This window comes from Calliphora vicina, chromosome 3, assembly GCF_958450345.1.
Source record: "Calliphora vicina chromosome 3, idCalVici1.1, whole genome shotgun sequence".
NCBI classification, from domain to species: Eukaryota; Metazoa; Arthropoda; class Insecta; order Diptera; family Calliphoridae; genus Calliphora; species Calliphora vicina.
Genome location: NC_088782.1, coordinates 115,747,546 through 115,763,728, shown reverse-complemented (window position 1 = coordinate 115,763,728; position 16,183 = coordinate 115,747,546). Strand labels below are relative to the sequence as shown.

General features: G+C 23.4%; 1 protein-coding gene across 3 annotated transcripts in view; it reads left to right on the top strand.

The window, feature by feature from the left end:
• Ten-m (teneurin transmembrane protein Ten-m) overlaps positions 1-16,183 on the top strand; it is a 273,221-nt gene that overhangs the window by 195,600 nt on the left and 61,438 nt on the right. For all 3 annotated transcript variants that reach the window (XM_065503371.1, XM_065503370.1, XM_065503369.1), the window contains exon 2: positions 4,660-4,845. In XM_065503371.1, the coding sequence (XP_065359443.1) occupies positions 4,660-4,845 (186 nt within the window). The remainder of the gene's footprint in view (positions 1-4,659; positions 4,846-16,183) is intronic.

Below are 16,183 nucleotides of genomic sequence, written 5' to 3'. Positions count from 1 at the left end.
CTTAAGTCTTCTTAACAACATTTTCAATTTTTACTTGCCTTAATTACTTACTAGCTGTTTTCGTTAAATCCTTAAACCTAATGAAAATGTGTTTTTTTTTAGTTTTTGGGCAAAACAGTTTTGTGGCAAAACCTTTAACAAATTTCTAATAAAATTCTAACAACACTTTTCTTACTAACTAAACTAATTTAACGCTTTATTTATTTTGTTAATTTGATACGGCTGCAATGGCTGCTGTTATGCTGTAGTTTAGGAAAACTTTAAACACTTTTAAAAATTCTCTTTTTGGTAACTAAACAGAAACTAGGTCATGTTATAAACCTCATACTCATGCTTGCACACACCACTTAAGCCTGGCTGATTGTATGAAATTATACAAATTAGTATTAATTTTAAATTGCTTTAATGCATAAAGAAAAAAGAGAAGGCGGTAATTTGCCAAAAAAAAAAAAAAACAAATCTACTTACGAATGAAATTATGGCATACGGCGAAAAAAGCTTAAAAAAACATCAAAATAAACTTTCTTTGCAAGCAAGTGAAATGAAAATGCATTTCTTGGGGAGAAAAAAAGAAGAAAATAAAATTAATTGCATACTTTTTGGCAGCTGTTAGTTGAAGTTATAAATTTGCAAGACAAAAAAATATATGAGAAAATTTAGGTTAATTTTAGAAATATAATAACTTTTGTCTATTTAAAAAAACAGTATAAAATATTACAGCATACTTTTAGGAGTTTTTAACTATTTTTTTGTATTACAGCTTAGTTTTAATATTTTCATAAAATAAAAAAAATCGAAGCCTACTTTTAGGGTTCAAATAATAAAAAGCTAAAAAGTACAGCATACTTTTAGGGGTTTTATAAAATTTTGCCGCAACTTAATTCAAATATGAACAAATCAAAAAGTAAAGCATATTTTTAGGGGTTTTATATATTTTTAAACAAAAAACAAAAATTTTGCCAAATTTCCAAATTTTCTTATAGGTTCCATGGGCAGCTGCTCCTCAAAGCAGCTCACTTGGGTCCATTCAAATCTGATCCCATTGTGATAAATGGAAACTGTTAAATTAAAAATATAACTGTAATTTTTTTTTAACAAAATTTCAAACAAAAATTTAAATCTTTAATCATTTAAAGTAAAGTAACATTCTTTCTATTTTCGTTTCTTTTTTTTCAAAACTGCTTTATAAATATCTGCCAAAATTTAATATTTACTTTATTTATGTATAAATTTTTCATTTTCCCCCTTTAGGTTTTTCTAAATTATCTATGCATAATAAAACTCTTAAACATAAACACTCATTATTTATCTTTTTAAAGTGTTAATTTTATATTAATTTTACATACCTTTAGGCGTTTTTTTTATGTATATTAAATATTAAAATTTCTATTAAAAACTTAATTGTAGATGAAATTGTTTAAAGTCTATTTTTGCCGATTTGCTGTAGTTGTTTTTGTTTGTTTTAATTAAAAGTGAGTGAAAGTCAAGCAATGAGATTTTTTTGAAACAATTAATTAGCTACATAATTAGGACAATGTTTGGGTGAGGAATGGTGCAGCATACTTTTAGGTGTTATTTAAAATTTTCAAGAAACAGCTAAGAAATAAGTTTGTGGAAATTGTATTTGAGAAAATAGGCTAGAAGAAGTTGTTCTAGACAGAAAACAAATAATTATTTTGATGGAAATAAAATATTCAAACCTGAACTAGATTAAAATTTGTTAATATTAATAAAATATTTGCTGCCTACTTTTAGGCTTCTTTATAAAATTGCTCGTTTCTGCTCATATTTTTCTCTATTAATTTTCTAATCAAAATTCATTGTTGCCTTAAACTTTAATACGTTTTGTCTTTCTAAATAACTAATCCGCTTTATTGCATTAAAATTCGAAATGGAAAAAAAATCCTAATTAGACAATTTAAATACTTAAATCCAAAAATAACACTGAAAAAAAAAAACTAATTTGAGTCACATTTTTGCGCGGTGTTTCCTTTAAACACAATTTTCTTTTTTCGTATTAGCATTTTTCTAATTTCAAACATTGCCTTACAGCTCAACCGCATGTAATAATATTTTTTCTCCTTTTTAAACTCTACAACCCACAGCGTGTGCCTAGCTAGCAGAGCTTCTTTTAGCGTATTTTAGTCAAGTCTGTATCGTTTTGAAAATACACACTTTTTTTTAACATAAACATTCCCTCTAACCATTCAAATGCTAAAATCACTAATCCTTGCCAAAGGCAGTTTACTCTAACAACATTTTCCTCTCTTTCTGTTTTGCTGCTGAGCCTTTATTTACGCTTGATAGACATTGAATTTATTGTTTAAGCTTTTTAGGGCTGTTGTGTGAGAGTTGGGTGTTTGTTAGCTGTTGTTGTATTTGGCGTAAATTTTTCTAGTGTCATATTTTCTGCGGATTAAATATTATTTTCCACTACGTTGACTATAGTTAGGTTGTTTTGATTGTTTCTGGGAAAATTATAAAATTTATTCCTAAATTCATTTATTCCTTAAAGTATGCTTTAATTTTTTTTAGTCCTTTAATTATGCTTTAATTTTTGTTCAGTTTGGTTGGTGTCTTAGCTTAATTTAATATTATTTTTCTTTGTATCTTATTACTCTACTTATGTGATTATTTTTGTTTGACTTTAATAAATTTTATAGGCCGTGTTATTTAATGGTTTGTTTATAAGATTAAACCAACTGCCAGCCAAATGAAATACTTGCCATTTACAGTTAAAAGCACAAAAAAGTACTTAAGTTTTTATGATGATATTTTCCTTATATTTTTATATTTGTCACTGTATTTGAAGCAAATAAGAGCACATTCAGGCGTTTGTGCAAATGCTGACAAAACAATGAAATTCTGTTTTTGATTCTTTTTTCTTTGGTCATTTCGTTGGGAAATGAAAAATACATACAACTGTTATGGAGATGATAAGCTACTTATCTTACAAATATAGAATTTTGTTCATTTTTTTTTGGGGGGGGAGGGGGAGCGGTTAGCAAAAAAAGGACACTAACATTGTAGGGAAGAAAAAAGCTGAAAAAATAACAAAAATTTTTGGGTAAACAAAAACTTAAATTTTCAGGTCAAGCAAAGAATTTTCCAAAAAAAATTGTCTTTTTTAATAAAAACCTTTATAGAAATCGATTCTTGAACAAAATATTTCTTGAAAATTGTTTCCCAGAAATCTTTACTTTTCACTTTATACACATTTTTGTAACAAAATGTCTGTTGTATTAAGATTTCATATAATAATTTTATATTGCAATATATTTTCTTACTTATTTCATTAAATTTTAGTTTATTTATTTTTGCAGTAGTATTTGTTAGAATTATAAATGTATGTATGTGTTTTGTGTGTAAATGTAATTGCATTTGTATTAACTTGTTAAGCTAACGAATTATTTACTTTCTTTCGTAAGTTTGCTAACAACAATAAAATTTACAAAATACCCTTTAACTGCTTTCTACAGCTCTTTTCCACTCTCTCTCTCTTCTCCTCTCTTTTTGCTAGCTGACTTCATTATTAAACACATAAAACCCTAAAACCTGTTAGAAATTAAGTAAAGTTGCAATAAACTAACAAATAAATAAAATATTTTTCTACAAATATGAAGCATACTTTAAGGTACAAATAAATTAATATTTTAAGGGATTCACAATTAGTTTGCATATTTAAAAAGGCAAACTCACAAACAAACAATAGCAGTAGAATATTTAAGAAAATAAAGAAAATAAAAGTTTTACAGCATACTTTAAGGGGAAGTTATTTAAAAATGCAAATCTAAGTACATGCCATCAAAGTAATGATTTTAAAATAAAAATAAAGTAATGGTAATTGTTGGCTGATTTTTTATTGTAACAAAAATTTTGGTAAAATTTAAAAAAAAATAAAATATTTTTTGGTAAAAATTAAAATTTTTTAAAAAAAAATTTTTTTCTACAAAACAAACATATTTTTTTGGTAATAAATACTTATTTGTAACAAAATAATTATTTTGTTAAAATATTTTTTTTTTTAAAAAAAGCTTTTTTTTAATTTTTTTGTTTTCGCAAAAAAGCTTTTTATTAAAAATATATTATTTTTTGGTTTAAAATTCATATAATTTAAAAGAAAAAAATTGTTTTGTGATGTTTTATGAAAAAGCTTTTTTTTCAAAGAAAAATTATATTTTGACTCAAAAAATATATATTTTTTTAAAAAAAAGCTTTTAACAAAAATCTAATTTTTTGTTAACATTTGTACTGTGATTTTTTTGATTCGAAAAATTGGTAAAAACACTTATTTGGGAAAAAAATATATTTTTTTCGAAAAAAGCTTTTTTTATAAAAAAAGCTCTTTCGCAAAAAAGCTATTTACAGGTAAAAAAAATAGTTTTTGGTTTAATATTCATATAAGTTAAAAAAAAATTAGGTTTTTGTGATGTTTTGTGAAAAAGCTTTTTTGAGAATAAAAAAGCTTTTTTATAAAAATAAGATTTTTAGTAAAATGTTTTGCTTTTCAAAGTAAAATTCCATTTTAACTCAAAAAAATATATTTTTTGGTTAAATTTTTTTTTTTTAAAAAAAGCTTTTAACAAAAATTAAACTTTTTGATCTATTAGAAAATTATTATTTATGAAATTTAATAATTATTTCTTTTTCTTATTTTAGGCTTCCTTCTCGAAGGAGTTACGCCCTCGGCACCACCAGATGTACCACCTAGAAATCCCACAATGAGCCGCATGAATAATGGTCGTTTAGTGGCTGCCAATCCAAATGATTTGGGTGTCGATTTTGAGCCCTCATGTTTGGTGCGTACACCATCGGGCAACGTATACATTCCCAGCGGTAATTTAAGTAAGTACCAACAAATTTCTACATAATTAAAGACAATTTTTAAAAAAAAAAAAAAATCTAACCAATAAAGCTTTAAAAAAAAGAAACACTTAACAACCTGCCAAAAATGTTGATCACATAAATTTAGCAATTGTTGGCAACATGTTTATATTTGTGTTGAAAATTTAGTTTTTCTTTTATTTCTTTGAGGGCCAGCCATTTTTTGAATATTTGCCATTTAGAAAACTATAGTTTTCTTTTTTATTATTGCTTCTAAACAATTTACGTGATTTAGTTTTGTATGCTTTTGTGTGTTTTTTTTATTATTTTATTTGCATTTGATATTTTTGCCTAAAAGTATGCTTTTGTCATGCAAAAAACATTTAGTGATGGTTCATGGTTTCTAAAACTAAAAACAAAATATATTTATTTTATAATAGATTTAGTTTTCAATTGGTTGGTATAGTGTGCTATTGCAACGTAAATAATTTAAATAACAATTTTCCTAGTTTGAAGCATACTTTTAGGCGAAATGTTTTATTTATTTTAAATTGAGAAAATTTACACTAAAGGGGAATATTAAAAGAATTTATTACATGATTTTTCAAATTTTAACAAATTTACTAAATTTTCTTAAAAATAAAAAAAAATAAATTTAAAGTCTACTTTTAGGCAAAATTTTTTTTCTTTAATTTTCGCCATATCTTTTATTTTTAAACAATTATTAATATAATTTACAAATTTTCACATGCTTTAAATCCCCATACCATGCTACTTCCGTTTTTGTGCAGTAATTTACACAATTTATATAAGTAATTTTTGTATTTTATAACAATTTTTTATGCCAACAATGTTATGCAAATTTATGCGCATATATTTCAGCTTAAAGAGTTTTTAAGCAAATGAAAAAAATACAAAATTTTATAAATTTAAAACCCTTTTTTTCACTTTGTCCTCTTAAAAAAAAGCACACAAATAAACATTTTACACAAAAAAAAAGGAAAACATTTTCCATACACAACAAATTGCTATAAAAATTTGGCTTAATTTATGTTAGTATTTGTTTTATTTCTTTGAAAATATTTATGCATTCAATAAAATTTATAATAAAGTTAAAAAACAAACAGAAATAGTTTTACACACAAATAAATCTAGTGCATACATACATATATGTATGTGTATGACTTTATTGAGGGAAATATTTTTCACATTTACAAAAAATTTAAAAAAAAAAAAAAAAAACCATTTGAATGTTCATTTGATGCGCTGAAAGCTAAAAGTTAAAATATCAATTAAATAAAAGAAAAATATCATCAATTTAAAAAAAATAACTTTAAAATTTTACTCAACATTAATTGTAAATTCTTTTTCCATTTCTCTCTAATTTATTTAAAATTTTTATTAAATTATTCCTTAATCCTATTAAAGCTGCTAAACATCATTTATATTTTTCCCCTTTTAAAACTATAAACCCCTTTTTTTCTTATTTTCCTAACACCTAAATGTATGCTTTAGTTTATGCTAACTTTCTAGCTTTTGTTAAGCTTTTAAACCCCTTAAATTTTAAATAAATTTTCTCACATTGTTATTAAATGCTAGTTTCTTAGCTAAAATATGTTAAATTTACTCCCCTTTAACAAAAATATTTCAAATATTCAGTTTTTCTTCTATAAAGATGCTGGTTTATTATATTTAAGAAGAAACAAAAAAAAAGAACCATCATGGCTCACGTTTATTTAATGAAATATTTGTTTAGTTCATTATATTGTGTTACTTCATTAACCGGTTTTGTGTTGTTTGGCTTTCCCTCTGTGCTTCAATGAACCCAATGACATTTCTCCTTAAGGCCTTTAACGAAACAGCTCACATTCTCTTGTTGTCTTTTAATAAACTTCCTTAAGTTATGCTATAAGAAATTGTTTTTAAGCTCCTGCAAAAATGCTCAAAAAAAAACAGCAGCAGCAAACTGAAAAAAAAACTAAAGTTTTGCTAAACCTTTGGTGGAAGGTAAAATAATACTTGAAATACTTTTGATGAAAGTTTAATTTGAAGTATTTCACAGAAATTTTCTAAAATTCTTAAACTATAAAACAGTTTAAGACCTAATTTCATTAAAATAATAAACAGTAAAGAAAATTATAAAAAAACCTTTGAAACCATTATAAAGAAATTATATTTTTAGACTGGCAACATGTTGCTAAACATTTAATGTTATGAAATTCTAACTCAGAATTTATTGCTAATGTTTCATTTAAGCAAAACATTGTAAATAACATTAATTTATTTAATATTGTTCTTAGCAACAATGTTGCTGAACTGTTTTATTTTGCAAACTTCAAATATAACCCATAATTTATTTGTATTTTGTACAGAAATAATTTTTTAATCAATTTTTTTAAATTTTTTTAACATTAGCAACATGTTGCTAAACATATAGATCACAAAAATAAGCTATTTTAGGTTTATTGTTCTTGGCAAAATGTTGCTAAACATATAAAAAATTTTATTTAACTCAAACATTTTAGAAATGGTTGTTAAATTTTGTTCAAATTCGTTTAAGCTTTCCAGCAACATGTTGCTGAGAATTATTTTTATGTAAAAAATTTAATGATAAAGCATAAATTTTATATATTTTAAACTGCAATATATAGCTAAGCTATTTTGTATTATATTTTAGCATTAGCAACATGTTGCTCAACATTGGTAATACAATAAACTGTTAATATAAACATTATTGACACCGGCAACATGTTGCTAAATATATGACAATGTAAAATTAAAACACACAATAGTTGGCAATCAATTCAATTTATTTTAATATTGACTAAATGTTTCCTAAAACAAATTTTCAAAAAATTCTCTTTAAAGCAACATGTTGCTGAACTATTTTTTTTATAAAAATTTAACAAGAATCCAACTTTTTGTTTCTGTTTCTATAGCATCATGATTCTAAGAAATCTTATAATGTGTTTTTCTATTTGCAACTTGTTGCTAAACTTTATAACCACAATATTATGTTAGTTTATAGATTTTAAATACTGACTAAATGTTGCTAAACTCAATTGTAAAAGTTTTATTTAATTATTAATACTTTTTAAAATAAGTTTTAAAGCTAGTTATCTTTGCAGCAACATGTTGCTGAAATATGTTTAATATAAAAACTTAACAAAAGCATCAGTTTTCACATCAACATGTTTTTAAGAAATTTGAAAATGTTTATATGTTATTTGCAACATGTTGCTAAACATTTTATTTACAATAAAATGTTTTTGTTTTAATTTTTAGTATAAGCAACATGTTGCTAAACATTTTTCTTAATGAAATTGAAACATAAAATAAATTCCACGTAATTAATTTTATCAACAAACATGTTTTAAAGTAATTTTTCTTTGTAGCAACATGTTGCTAATGTTTTTGTTATATAAAAATTAAACAAGCAACATAATTTTTGAAGCTGTTTTCTTATCAACATGTTTCCTTGAAATTTTTAATATTTTTTTAGACCTTTGTAACATGTTGCTAAACATTTAAAGAGTTGTTTTCTTAGATTTTTTTTAATTGTTTGGTACTAGCAACATTTTGCTTAACTATTTTCTAATTGCTATTCAAATATAAACTTAATTATGCTTTTTAAAGCAAGTTTTTGAGCTATTTGTCCTTCAAGCAACATGTTGCTGAACAACTTTTTATATAAAAATATAAAATAAAGCCAATATTTCGTTTTCATTGTGGCAGTAACTTGTTTCTGAGACATTTTAAAATCTTTTTTTTTTTTTTTTGTTGTTCAACATGTTGTTAAACATTACTCAATATAGAATATAAAATACGTTTTGAAAAAAATTCATTATTCAGCAACATGTTGCTAAACTATTTGTTTTATTCTTACAATTTAAAAAAAAATTAAATTTTTTTAATTTTTAAAATTTATATTTATTTTAGCAACATGTTGCCAAACATATAGAGCTTTTAAACATGTAGTTTTCTTCAGAATTTTCTTTTTTTATTCTTAAATACTTAAATTCTGTTTGTTTTTATGAAATTAAAAATTATTTAAAGAAATAATAAAAAAACAACAAAGACCTCTAAACAATGTTACCTTGTTTGGCTTTGTTTTGTTACTGTTTTCAGTTATTTTTTTGTTGAATATAGTAAGAAAATAATTCAGCATATATAATTAAAATTACACTGCATATGTTAAGGCGTTTTATAAGCATACATCATGTTTAATAATACACATGCATACATGTGTATACTTTAGATGAATGAATGAATGTAAGTATAAAATGCAAACATACTTACTGGCTTTTGTGCATTACTGCTTTCAGTTTTCATTCTTTACATTTTTCTATGTATGTATATGAATTTCTTGCTTGCTTTCAGTGAGTTTTTTTTTTCTTTCTGTTTTTTTGCATAATACTTTGTATGTAATGTTGATGTTCATAATGAAAATGTTAATTAAAATAATGTATTACTGCAGCTAGACTTATACAATAACCAACATACTACATGCATGCATTGCTATACATTTAAATGTATGCCTGAAAGTATGCAAAACTACCCCAACAAACCAAAAACTGACTAAGTCTTGTACAATGTACATGTAATGTTATGGCGGGTATATGTATGTATTGTATGCCTGAATGCCAGCTTAACTGTATGTGTCATTTATGCTTTGACGCCATTTTTATATTTACCGTAAGTCTAGTTTGTATAACAAACACATGCAAAATTATTTCTATTAAAAAAAAAGAGAAAAAGAATCATAGAAACGGAAACATTTTCTCCATTATTTTTTTGCCAACAAGATTTTCATTACAAATGCAAAATACCGTTGTTGTTGTTGTTATTTTAATTTTTCTTTACCTATACATATCTACATACATATGTATATGAGTATAGGTAAAGATGAGTTTATCGTCATTGCTGATGTTTTTGTATTTGTTGTTATTACAGTAGTAAATATAATGAAAATCAACAAACACCAGAGTTGTAGGGAGAGAGAGAGACAGTGGAAAAAACAAGAAGCCCAGAAATAAAGATGAAAATGAGTATGATTATGTTGATGACTTCCGTTTTTTATAAAGGCTTAAGGGGGAAACATTCATTCATTCATTTTTATATTCATTCACAACATTTTTTTTCCTATACCGTCATTCTTTCCATGTAACACAATGTAGAGTTATAAAATACTATACATAGCCTTACATACAATACCTTCAAACTCTTTTATACACATAAATATACAAACTCTCAAACAAACAAAAAAATATATAATAAATTAAAGATGCATTTCCTTGTTAACAGCAAAATGCTGAGGAAAAAAACTCAAGCAATATAAAGAAATTTATTTAAATGTATATATGAGATGATTTTTCATAATTATGAACTTGAAATTAAAAAAAAAATAAAATATTTTTTAATACAATATATACATGCAATTATAATTAATATCAAGACATGAGCATTTTGTAAAGGATAGAATTTTAATTATGTCTTTTTCTGTTAGGCTTTACCAGCAACAAAAAAAAAGGCTACCATAGTGAACATTTGGTGATCATTAAAATCATTAAAAATAAAGCAATTCTTAAGCTGAATAGATTTTAAACAAATTTTTATAAAACGCTTTTAAACAAAACAAAAACAATGTAATTAAAATCTTAATACTGGAAAAAAAATACTATAAATAATCAAGCTTAAACAAGACAAGTTTTCATAAAAGCTCCCAAAAGTATGCAGCTGAACTCTAATAATTTAGTATCAAACCTAAACATCTTGAAATTTATATAATTTCCTTAAAACATAAATAATTTTAAAGTATTTGTCCCTAATTTGCTTAAACATAAATAAATTAATGCTAAAAGTATGCTATACTTTATTTTTTGCTTTTAAATGTGCCTAACCAACTTAAATACATCAATTTTTCTTTAAAAACTATCTATCTGCCTTGAAGCCTAAATAATTTTAAAGTCTTTGCCTCTAAATTGCTAAACATAATTAAATTAATGCTAAAAGTATGCTATACTTTATTTTTTGCTTTTAAATGCGCCTAAAAATTTTCAAACCAACTTAAATAAATCGATTTTTCTTTAAAAACTATCTACTTGCCTTAAAACATAAATAATTTTAAATTCTTTGCCTCTAAATTGCTTAAATATAATTAAATTAAGGCTAAAAGTATGCTATACTTTATTTTTTGCTTCAAACTACCTCAAATAAATATAGTTTTCTTTAAAACTTAAAATATTTCCAAATGTTTGGCTTCAGGGCTAGATTTTTCTTTAACAAATACTAAAGCCTACTTATAGGGATAAACAGCTAAAATCCTTATGATTTTAAATAAAAACCAAAATTTACTTACAGCTAATTTAGCATTAGTATTATCATAAAATCTATTTAAATTATTTAAAAATTATCTGGATTTAAACTAAATTGTAATAATGAAACTAAAAACTATTTAAAGGCATTAAAACTTAAATTAATAATATTTACTGTGTTCTATTCTAAGTTTGGTAGTTATAAGGCAAATTTGGGGGTAATTAAGAAGGTATAGATTAGTGCTTTCACACTAATTTATTTCCCATGAAATCAAATTCTACTTTAAACAATAAAACAATTATTTTTTTGCTACTATATTTCCATATAAAGTTATTTCCCATGAATTCAAGGTCTACTATAAAAGCTTCCAGAAAAATGTTTTTACTTCTTTAAGTAAAACAATTATTTATTAAATTTGTATTGCCTACTTTTAAGATAAATTTCAAAAAACTGAAAACCAAACGAATACAACTTGAAATCAAAGTCTACTATAGTAGCTTCCAGAAATATGTATTTCCTTTAAATTCAAATTCTTCTTTAAATAAAACAATTATTTATTCAAATTTGTATTGCCTACTTTTTAGGTAAATTTTCAAAATCAAAAAACCAAATGAATTTTGTTTTTTTTTAAGCGAATTTTACTTTAATAAAATCCTATTTATTGCTACTTTCAGGGAAATGTTAATATTCATTAGGGAAATAATAAAAATATCATATTTAGGTGTAAAAACGTCAACAATTTTTCATTCAATATAAATTTCTATATAAAACTATTAGTTTTCCGTAATATAGTACCTATTTCAGTATATTTTTTATAAATAAAAAAATCGTTGCATACTTTTAGGTAAAGTTTTCAAATGATGCCTAACTTTTTAGGTGAATTTGAAGAACAAAATATTTTTTTAAGAAAAACTAAAATTATTAAGGCCTACTTTTAGGCAATCAAATATTTTTAGGTAAAGAAAATTAAACATTTTTTTTCGAAACTGTTTTTTAATTTTTTAAAAAAAAAGTTTTCTCGAAATTTTTTTAAATTTTTTTTTTTTTGAAAAAAAATTTATGACAAACAATTTTTTTAATGAAAAACAAATTCGGGATAAAAAAAATATTTTTGATGATTTTGACATATTGTAGGTCCAACTTACTATAACCTTATATATGTACATCGTTGCAATGGACTTTGAAATATCTATCATTATATATCCATATTGTTTGATACATCAATATATCGGAAATTCTTCCGGTTATTTAAAATCGAAAAAATCGGCTGAGAAAAAACCGGGACAATCTCGATTTTTGGCCTATTTTTGATCTATATCTGGATTACTAAGACATTAATATAGACAATATGGATATCTAGTGATAGATATTTCAAAGTCCATTGCAATGATTTATTGGACCTACAATGGGTCAAAATCGAGGAACAAATATTTAAACCCGAATTTTTTTTTAACAAAAAAAATTGTTTGTCAAAAATTTTTTTTCACTAATTAATTTAAAAAAATTTTTTTTTTAAAAAAATTAAAAAAAATTGGAATTTTTTTTTTTAATTTTCAAAAATAATTTAAAAAAATTTTTGGTTTAATTTTTGTTTACCTGAAAAATATTTAACATTTGTATTTATTGTTTTGTTTTATTTAAATTTTCTATTAATAACAATTACATTGTTTGCCTACTTTTAGGATGGTTTTTATTAATAAAATATTTGCAGCATACTTTCAGAAGTTTGTATTAAATTTAATTTGAAAGCTGGATTAATGGATATATTAATATGGATAATATATATTTATAAAACTTAATTAAAGCAAATTTTATTATTTATGAAAACAAATTATAAAAAAATACTGCCAACTTTTAGGCAAATTAAAAAAAAAATTATTATTCTTAAAAACTTTGTTTAAATTAATAGTTGTATGGAAATTTTCATAATTTTTCTTTTGATTTGATACTAAATCAATTTTTTGTTTAATTTTTGCTATTAAAATTTGTTTTAAAAAAAATTTTATAGCCTTGTTTTAAGAAAAAAATGTATAGGTACACAATTATGCCTAGTTTTAAGAAAATTCAAATTTTTCTACACAAATTGTGTAATTTTCTGTCTCAAAAAATTTTTATTTTTAAAAGTTTTCTAAAATTATTATTAATTATTTTCAAAATCATATTTAAATATTTCTTAGTTTTCTAATAAGAAAATCATGTTTGTCAAGACAATTTCTTGAATTTGTAAAACAAAAATATAGAATTTTAAAAATGTTGCCTAAAAGTAGGCAACAAAAAATTTTATTTTCAAAATCATATTTTCTAGTAAGAAAATCATGTTTGTTAGACAATTTTGTGAATTTCATAAAAACTATGGAGATTTCAAAAATTCGCCTAAAAGTAGGCAACATAAAATTTTATTTTCAAATTCAGTATTTAACTCTTGTCTGTATTTCACTAAAAAAATCTTTATAAAATTAAGAATATTTATTAAAACTGTAAGTATTTTTCACCAAAAATAATAAATTTCATAGTTTTGCTCAGAACATATATAATATAAACTAAAACTATACATTTTCCAATAAAATCCCTTAATAAAATTAAGTTTTTAAAAAATTCTTACAGAATATATTATTTATAAAAGTTGCCTAAAAGTAGACAACAAAAAATGTCAATATAGTTTCTTAATTAAATCTTAACTCTTGTCTATATTTTATAAAAAATCCTTGTTTGTATTTTCCTCTAAAAAAAAACATGTGGCCTACTTTTGGGCAATTTTTTTTTTAAATAAAAACAATTACATACTTTGTTCTAGATATTTAATTTTTCCTTAAATTTCCAGTGATTAAATATTCAAAAGTTTTTTTGGTTTAATTACTAGTGTAATTATTTTAAGTGGAAAACTAAATGCCTTTACATTACCTTTTTTTTAAGCTTAAAAAAATATTATTAAATATGCTATATATGTATGTATGAATATTTTTGTAGCTCCTTATGCAAAGATAATTATTTGAAATTGTTGTCCCCTTACTCAATTATTTAAAACCATTTGCCATATACAAACAAAACAAAAGTACATTCTATCGATTGCATTGCATTATTTCATTAATAAATAAAATCACTCTCTTATGTAAAAACGTTTGCCACTTCCATTTCCACACACACACACACACAGCTGCAACAATTTAATCTAAAAATGTTGCTGGAAAATTGAATGTAATTAAAATTTTAAATTTCAACCACAAAAAATAAAACCTAACACGAACACGAACACGAAAACAAAAGTATTTAAATATATGTATGTTAAAATTTTTAAAATAGAATACATAGAGAATACTCTCTATGTGATTTATTAAATTTAATACGTTTTTAAAATAAGTAGACCACATAACACCAACTAATTACATTTTTTCTCTTTTTTTTTTTTTTTTTTTTTTTTACAAGCCCAAATGTATGCTTTAAATTTTTTTCCCGGGGAATTAAGAGGAAACCCCTCAAAAAAAAACCGTTAAATACTTTGGAATTATGTTAATGATAATAGAAATATGGTAAATGAACAACAATTGTAATAATAATAATAATTGTAGTCAAAAATTATAATAAATATTAAGCTTTTAGTGGTGTAGAGAATAATTTAGTAATAAAAATTACTTCATTAGGAATTTTCATTAATATTTAGGTTTACAAAACTGTATATTTCTATAGTTTAAAAACACTTAAGGGCTGATAAAATGATGTTTCTAACTATTTACAAATAGCTTAGTTTTATATGTATAGTAAACATATATGAAATGAAGCCTACTTTTAGGCTGGTAATTGAAAAACATTGTACTTGACAGCTGTTTGGTTTTTTTTCATTTTATTAAACAAGGACAAAATCTTTTTACATATATTAATATAAAATGAAACTACAATGACAAACTACAGAAAAAAAAACCCACACACAAAAACCTAAACGCCTAAAGATAGGCAGCACATGGTAACTGCAAACATATGTAAGTAAGAACATTTTTACAAAACTCTATTACTTACTTATTTAAGCAATTGTGACATTAATTGTCAGTTAACATTGAATATTAATTAAATGTCATTAAAGGTTTGCATTTAAACTACTGACAACTAAAGTAATTTTTGTAAAATATAATCAAAATAGGAAAAAAATTTATAAAATTTATTACAACAAAATTTTCTTGATTTATTTAGCAAAACATTTTAAAACAACTTTGTTATTTAACCTATTTCAATAACACTTTATTTGCTGTCCTAAAATAAAACAGCATAATGTTGTGCATATATTATTAGTTGGCCTAGATTTGGTAGCATACTTTTGGACAGCAAAATTTTGCAACTTTATCTTGTATTATGTTAATTAGGCTGGAGTTTTAGTTTACCTCTAATTAACGTCTAGTTTATGACAATATTTTAAGCTCTTTGCACAAATCTAAATAAAAATATGGAAATACAGTGCTACAACTACCTAATAATACTTCTTCTTCTGGTATCCTTACAAATTTAAGTTGTATGTAAGAGCATGAATTTGTAGAATTAACAGTGAGTCTTCCTGATAATCTTATAAAATTTAATGAGCTATATTGATTCAAAGCAGGATATCTAATGTCAGGCATAAAGAATTATAAATTAAGGTAAATTGAGTAGAGAAAAATGGCTGGAAATAGGCTAAAGTTTTATAATTTTATTAAAAAAATCTGTAAAATAATCAATTTTCAACCTTAAAATAAAGAATAAATAGGTTTAAATAAAAAAAATGTTGCCTACTTTTAGGCGCATTCTGCAAATTTATTGTTTTTACCAAAATTATTAAGAAAATACAATCTTCTGATGATTTTTCTTTAATTGATCATGATCGATTATTTGTAAAAAAAAAATTGTGTTGCCTACTTTTAGGCAAATAAGTAAAAATCTATAAATTTATATATAAAAACATGATAAATATAGATAAAATATGATTTTGAAAATTAATGATAAATATTTTTAAATAAAAAAATGTTGCCTACTTTTAGGCACATTCTTTAAATTTATTGTTTTCACCAAAAACTATTAATTA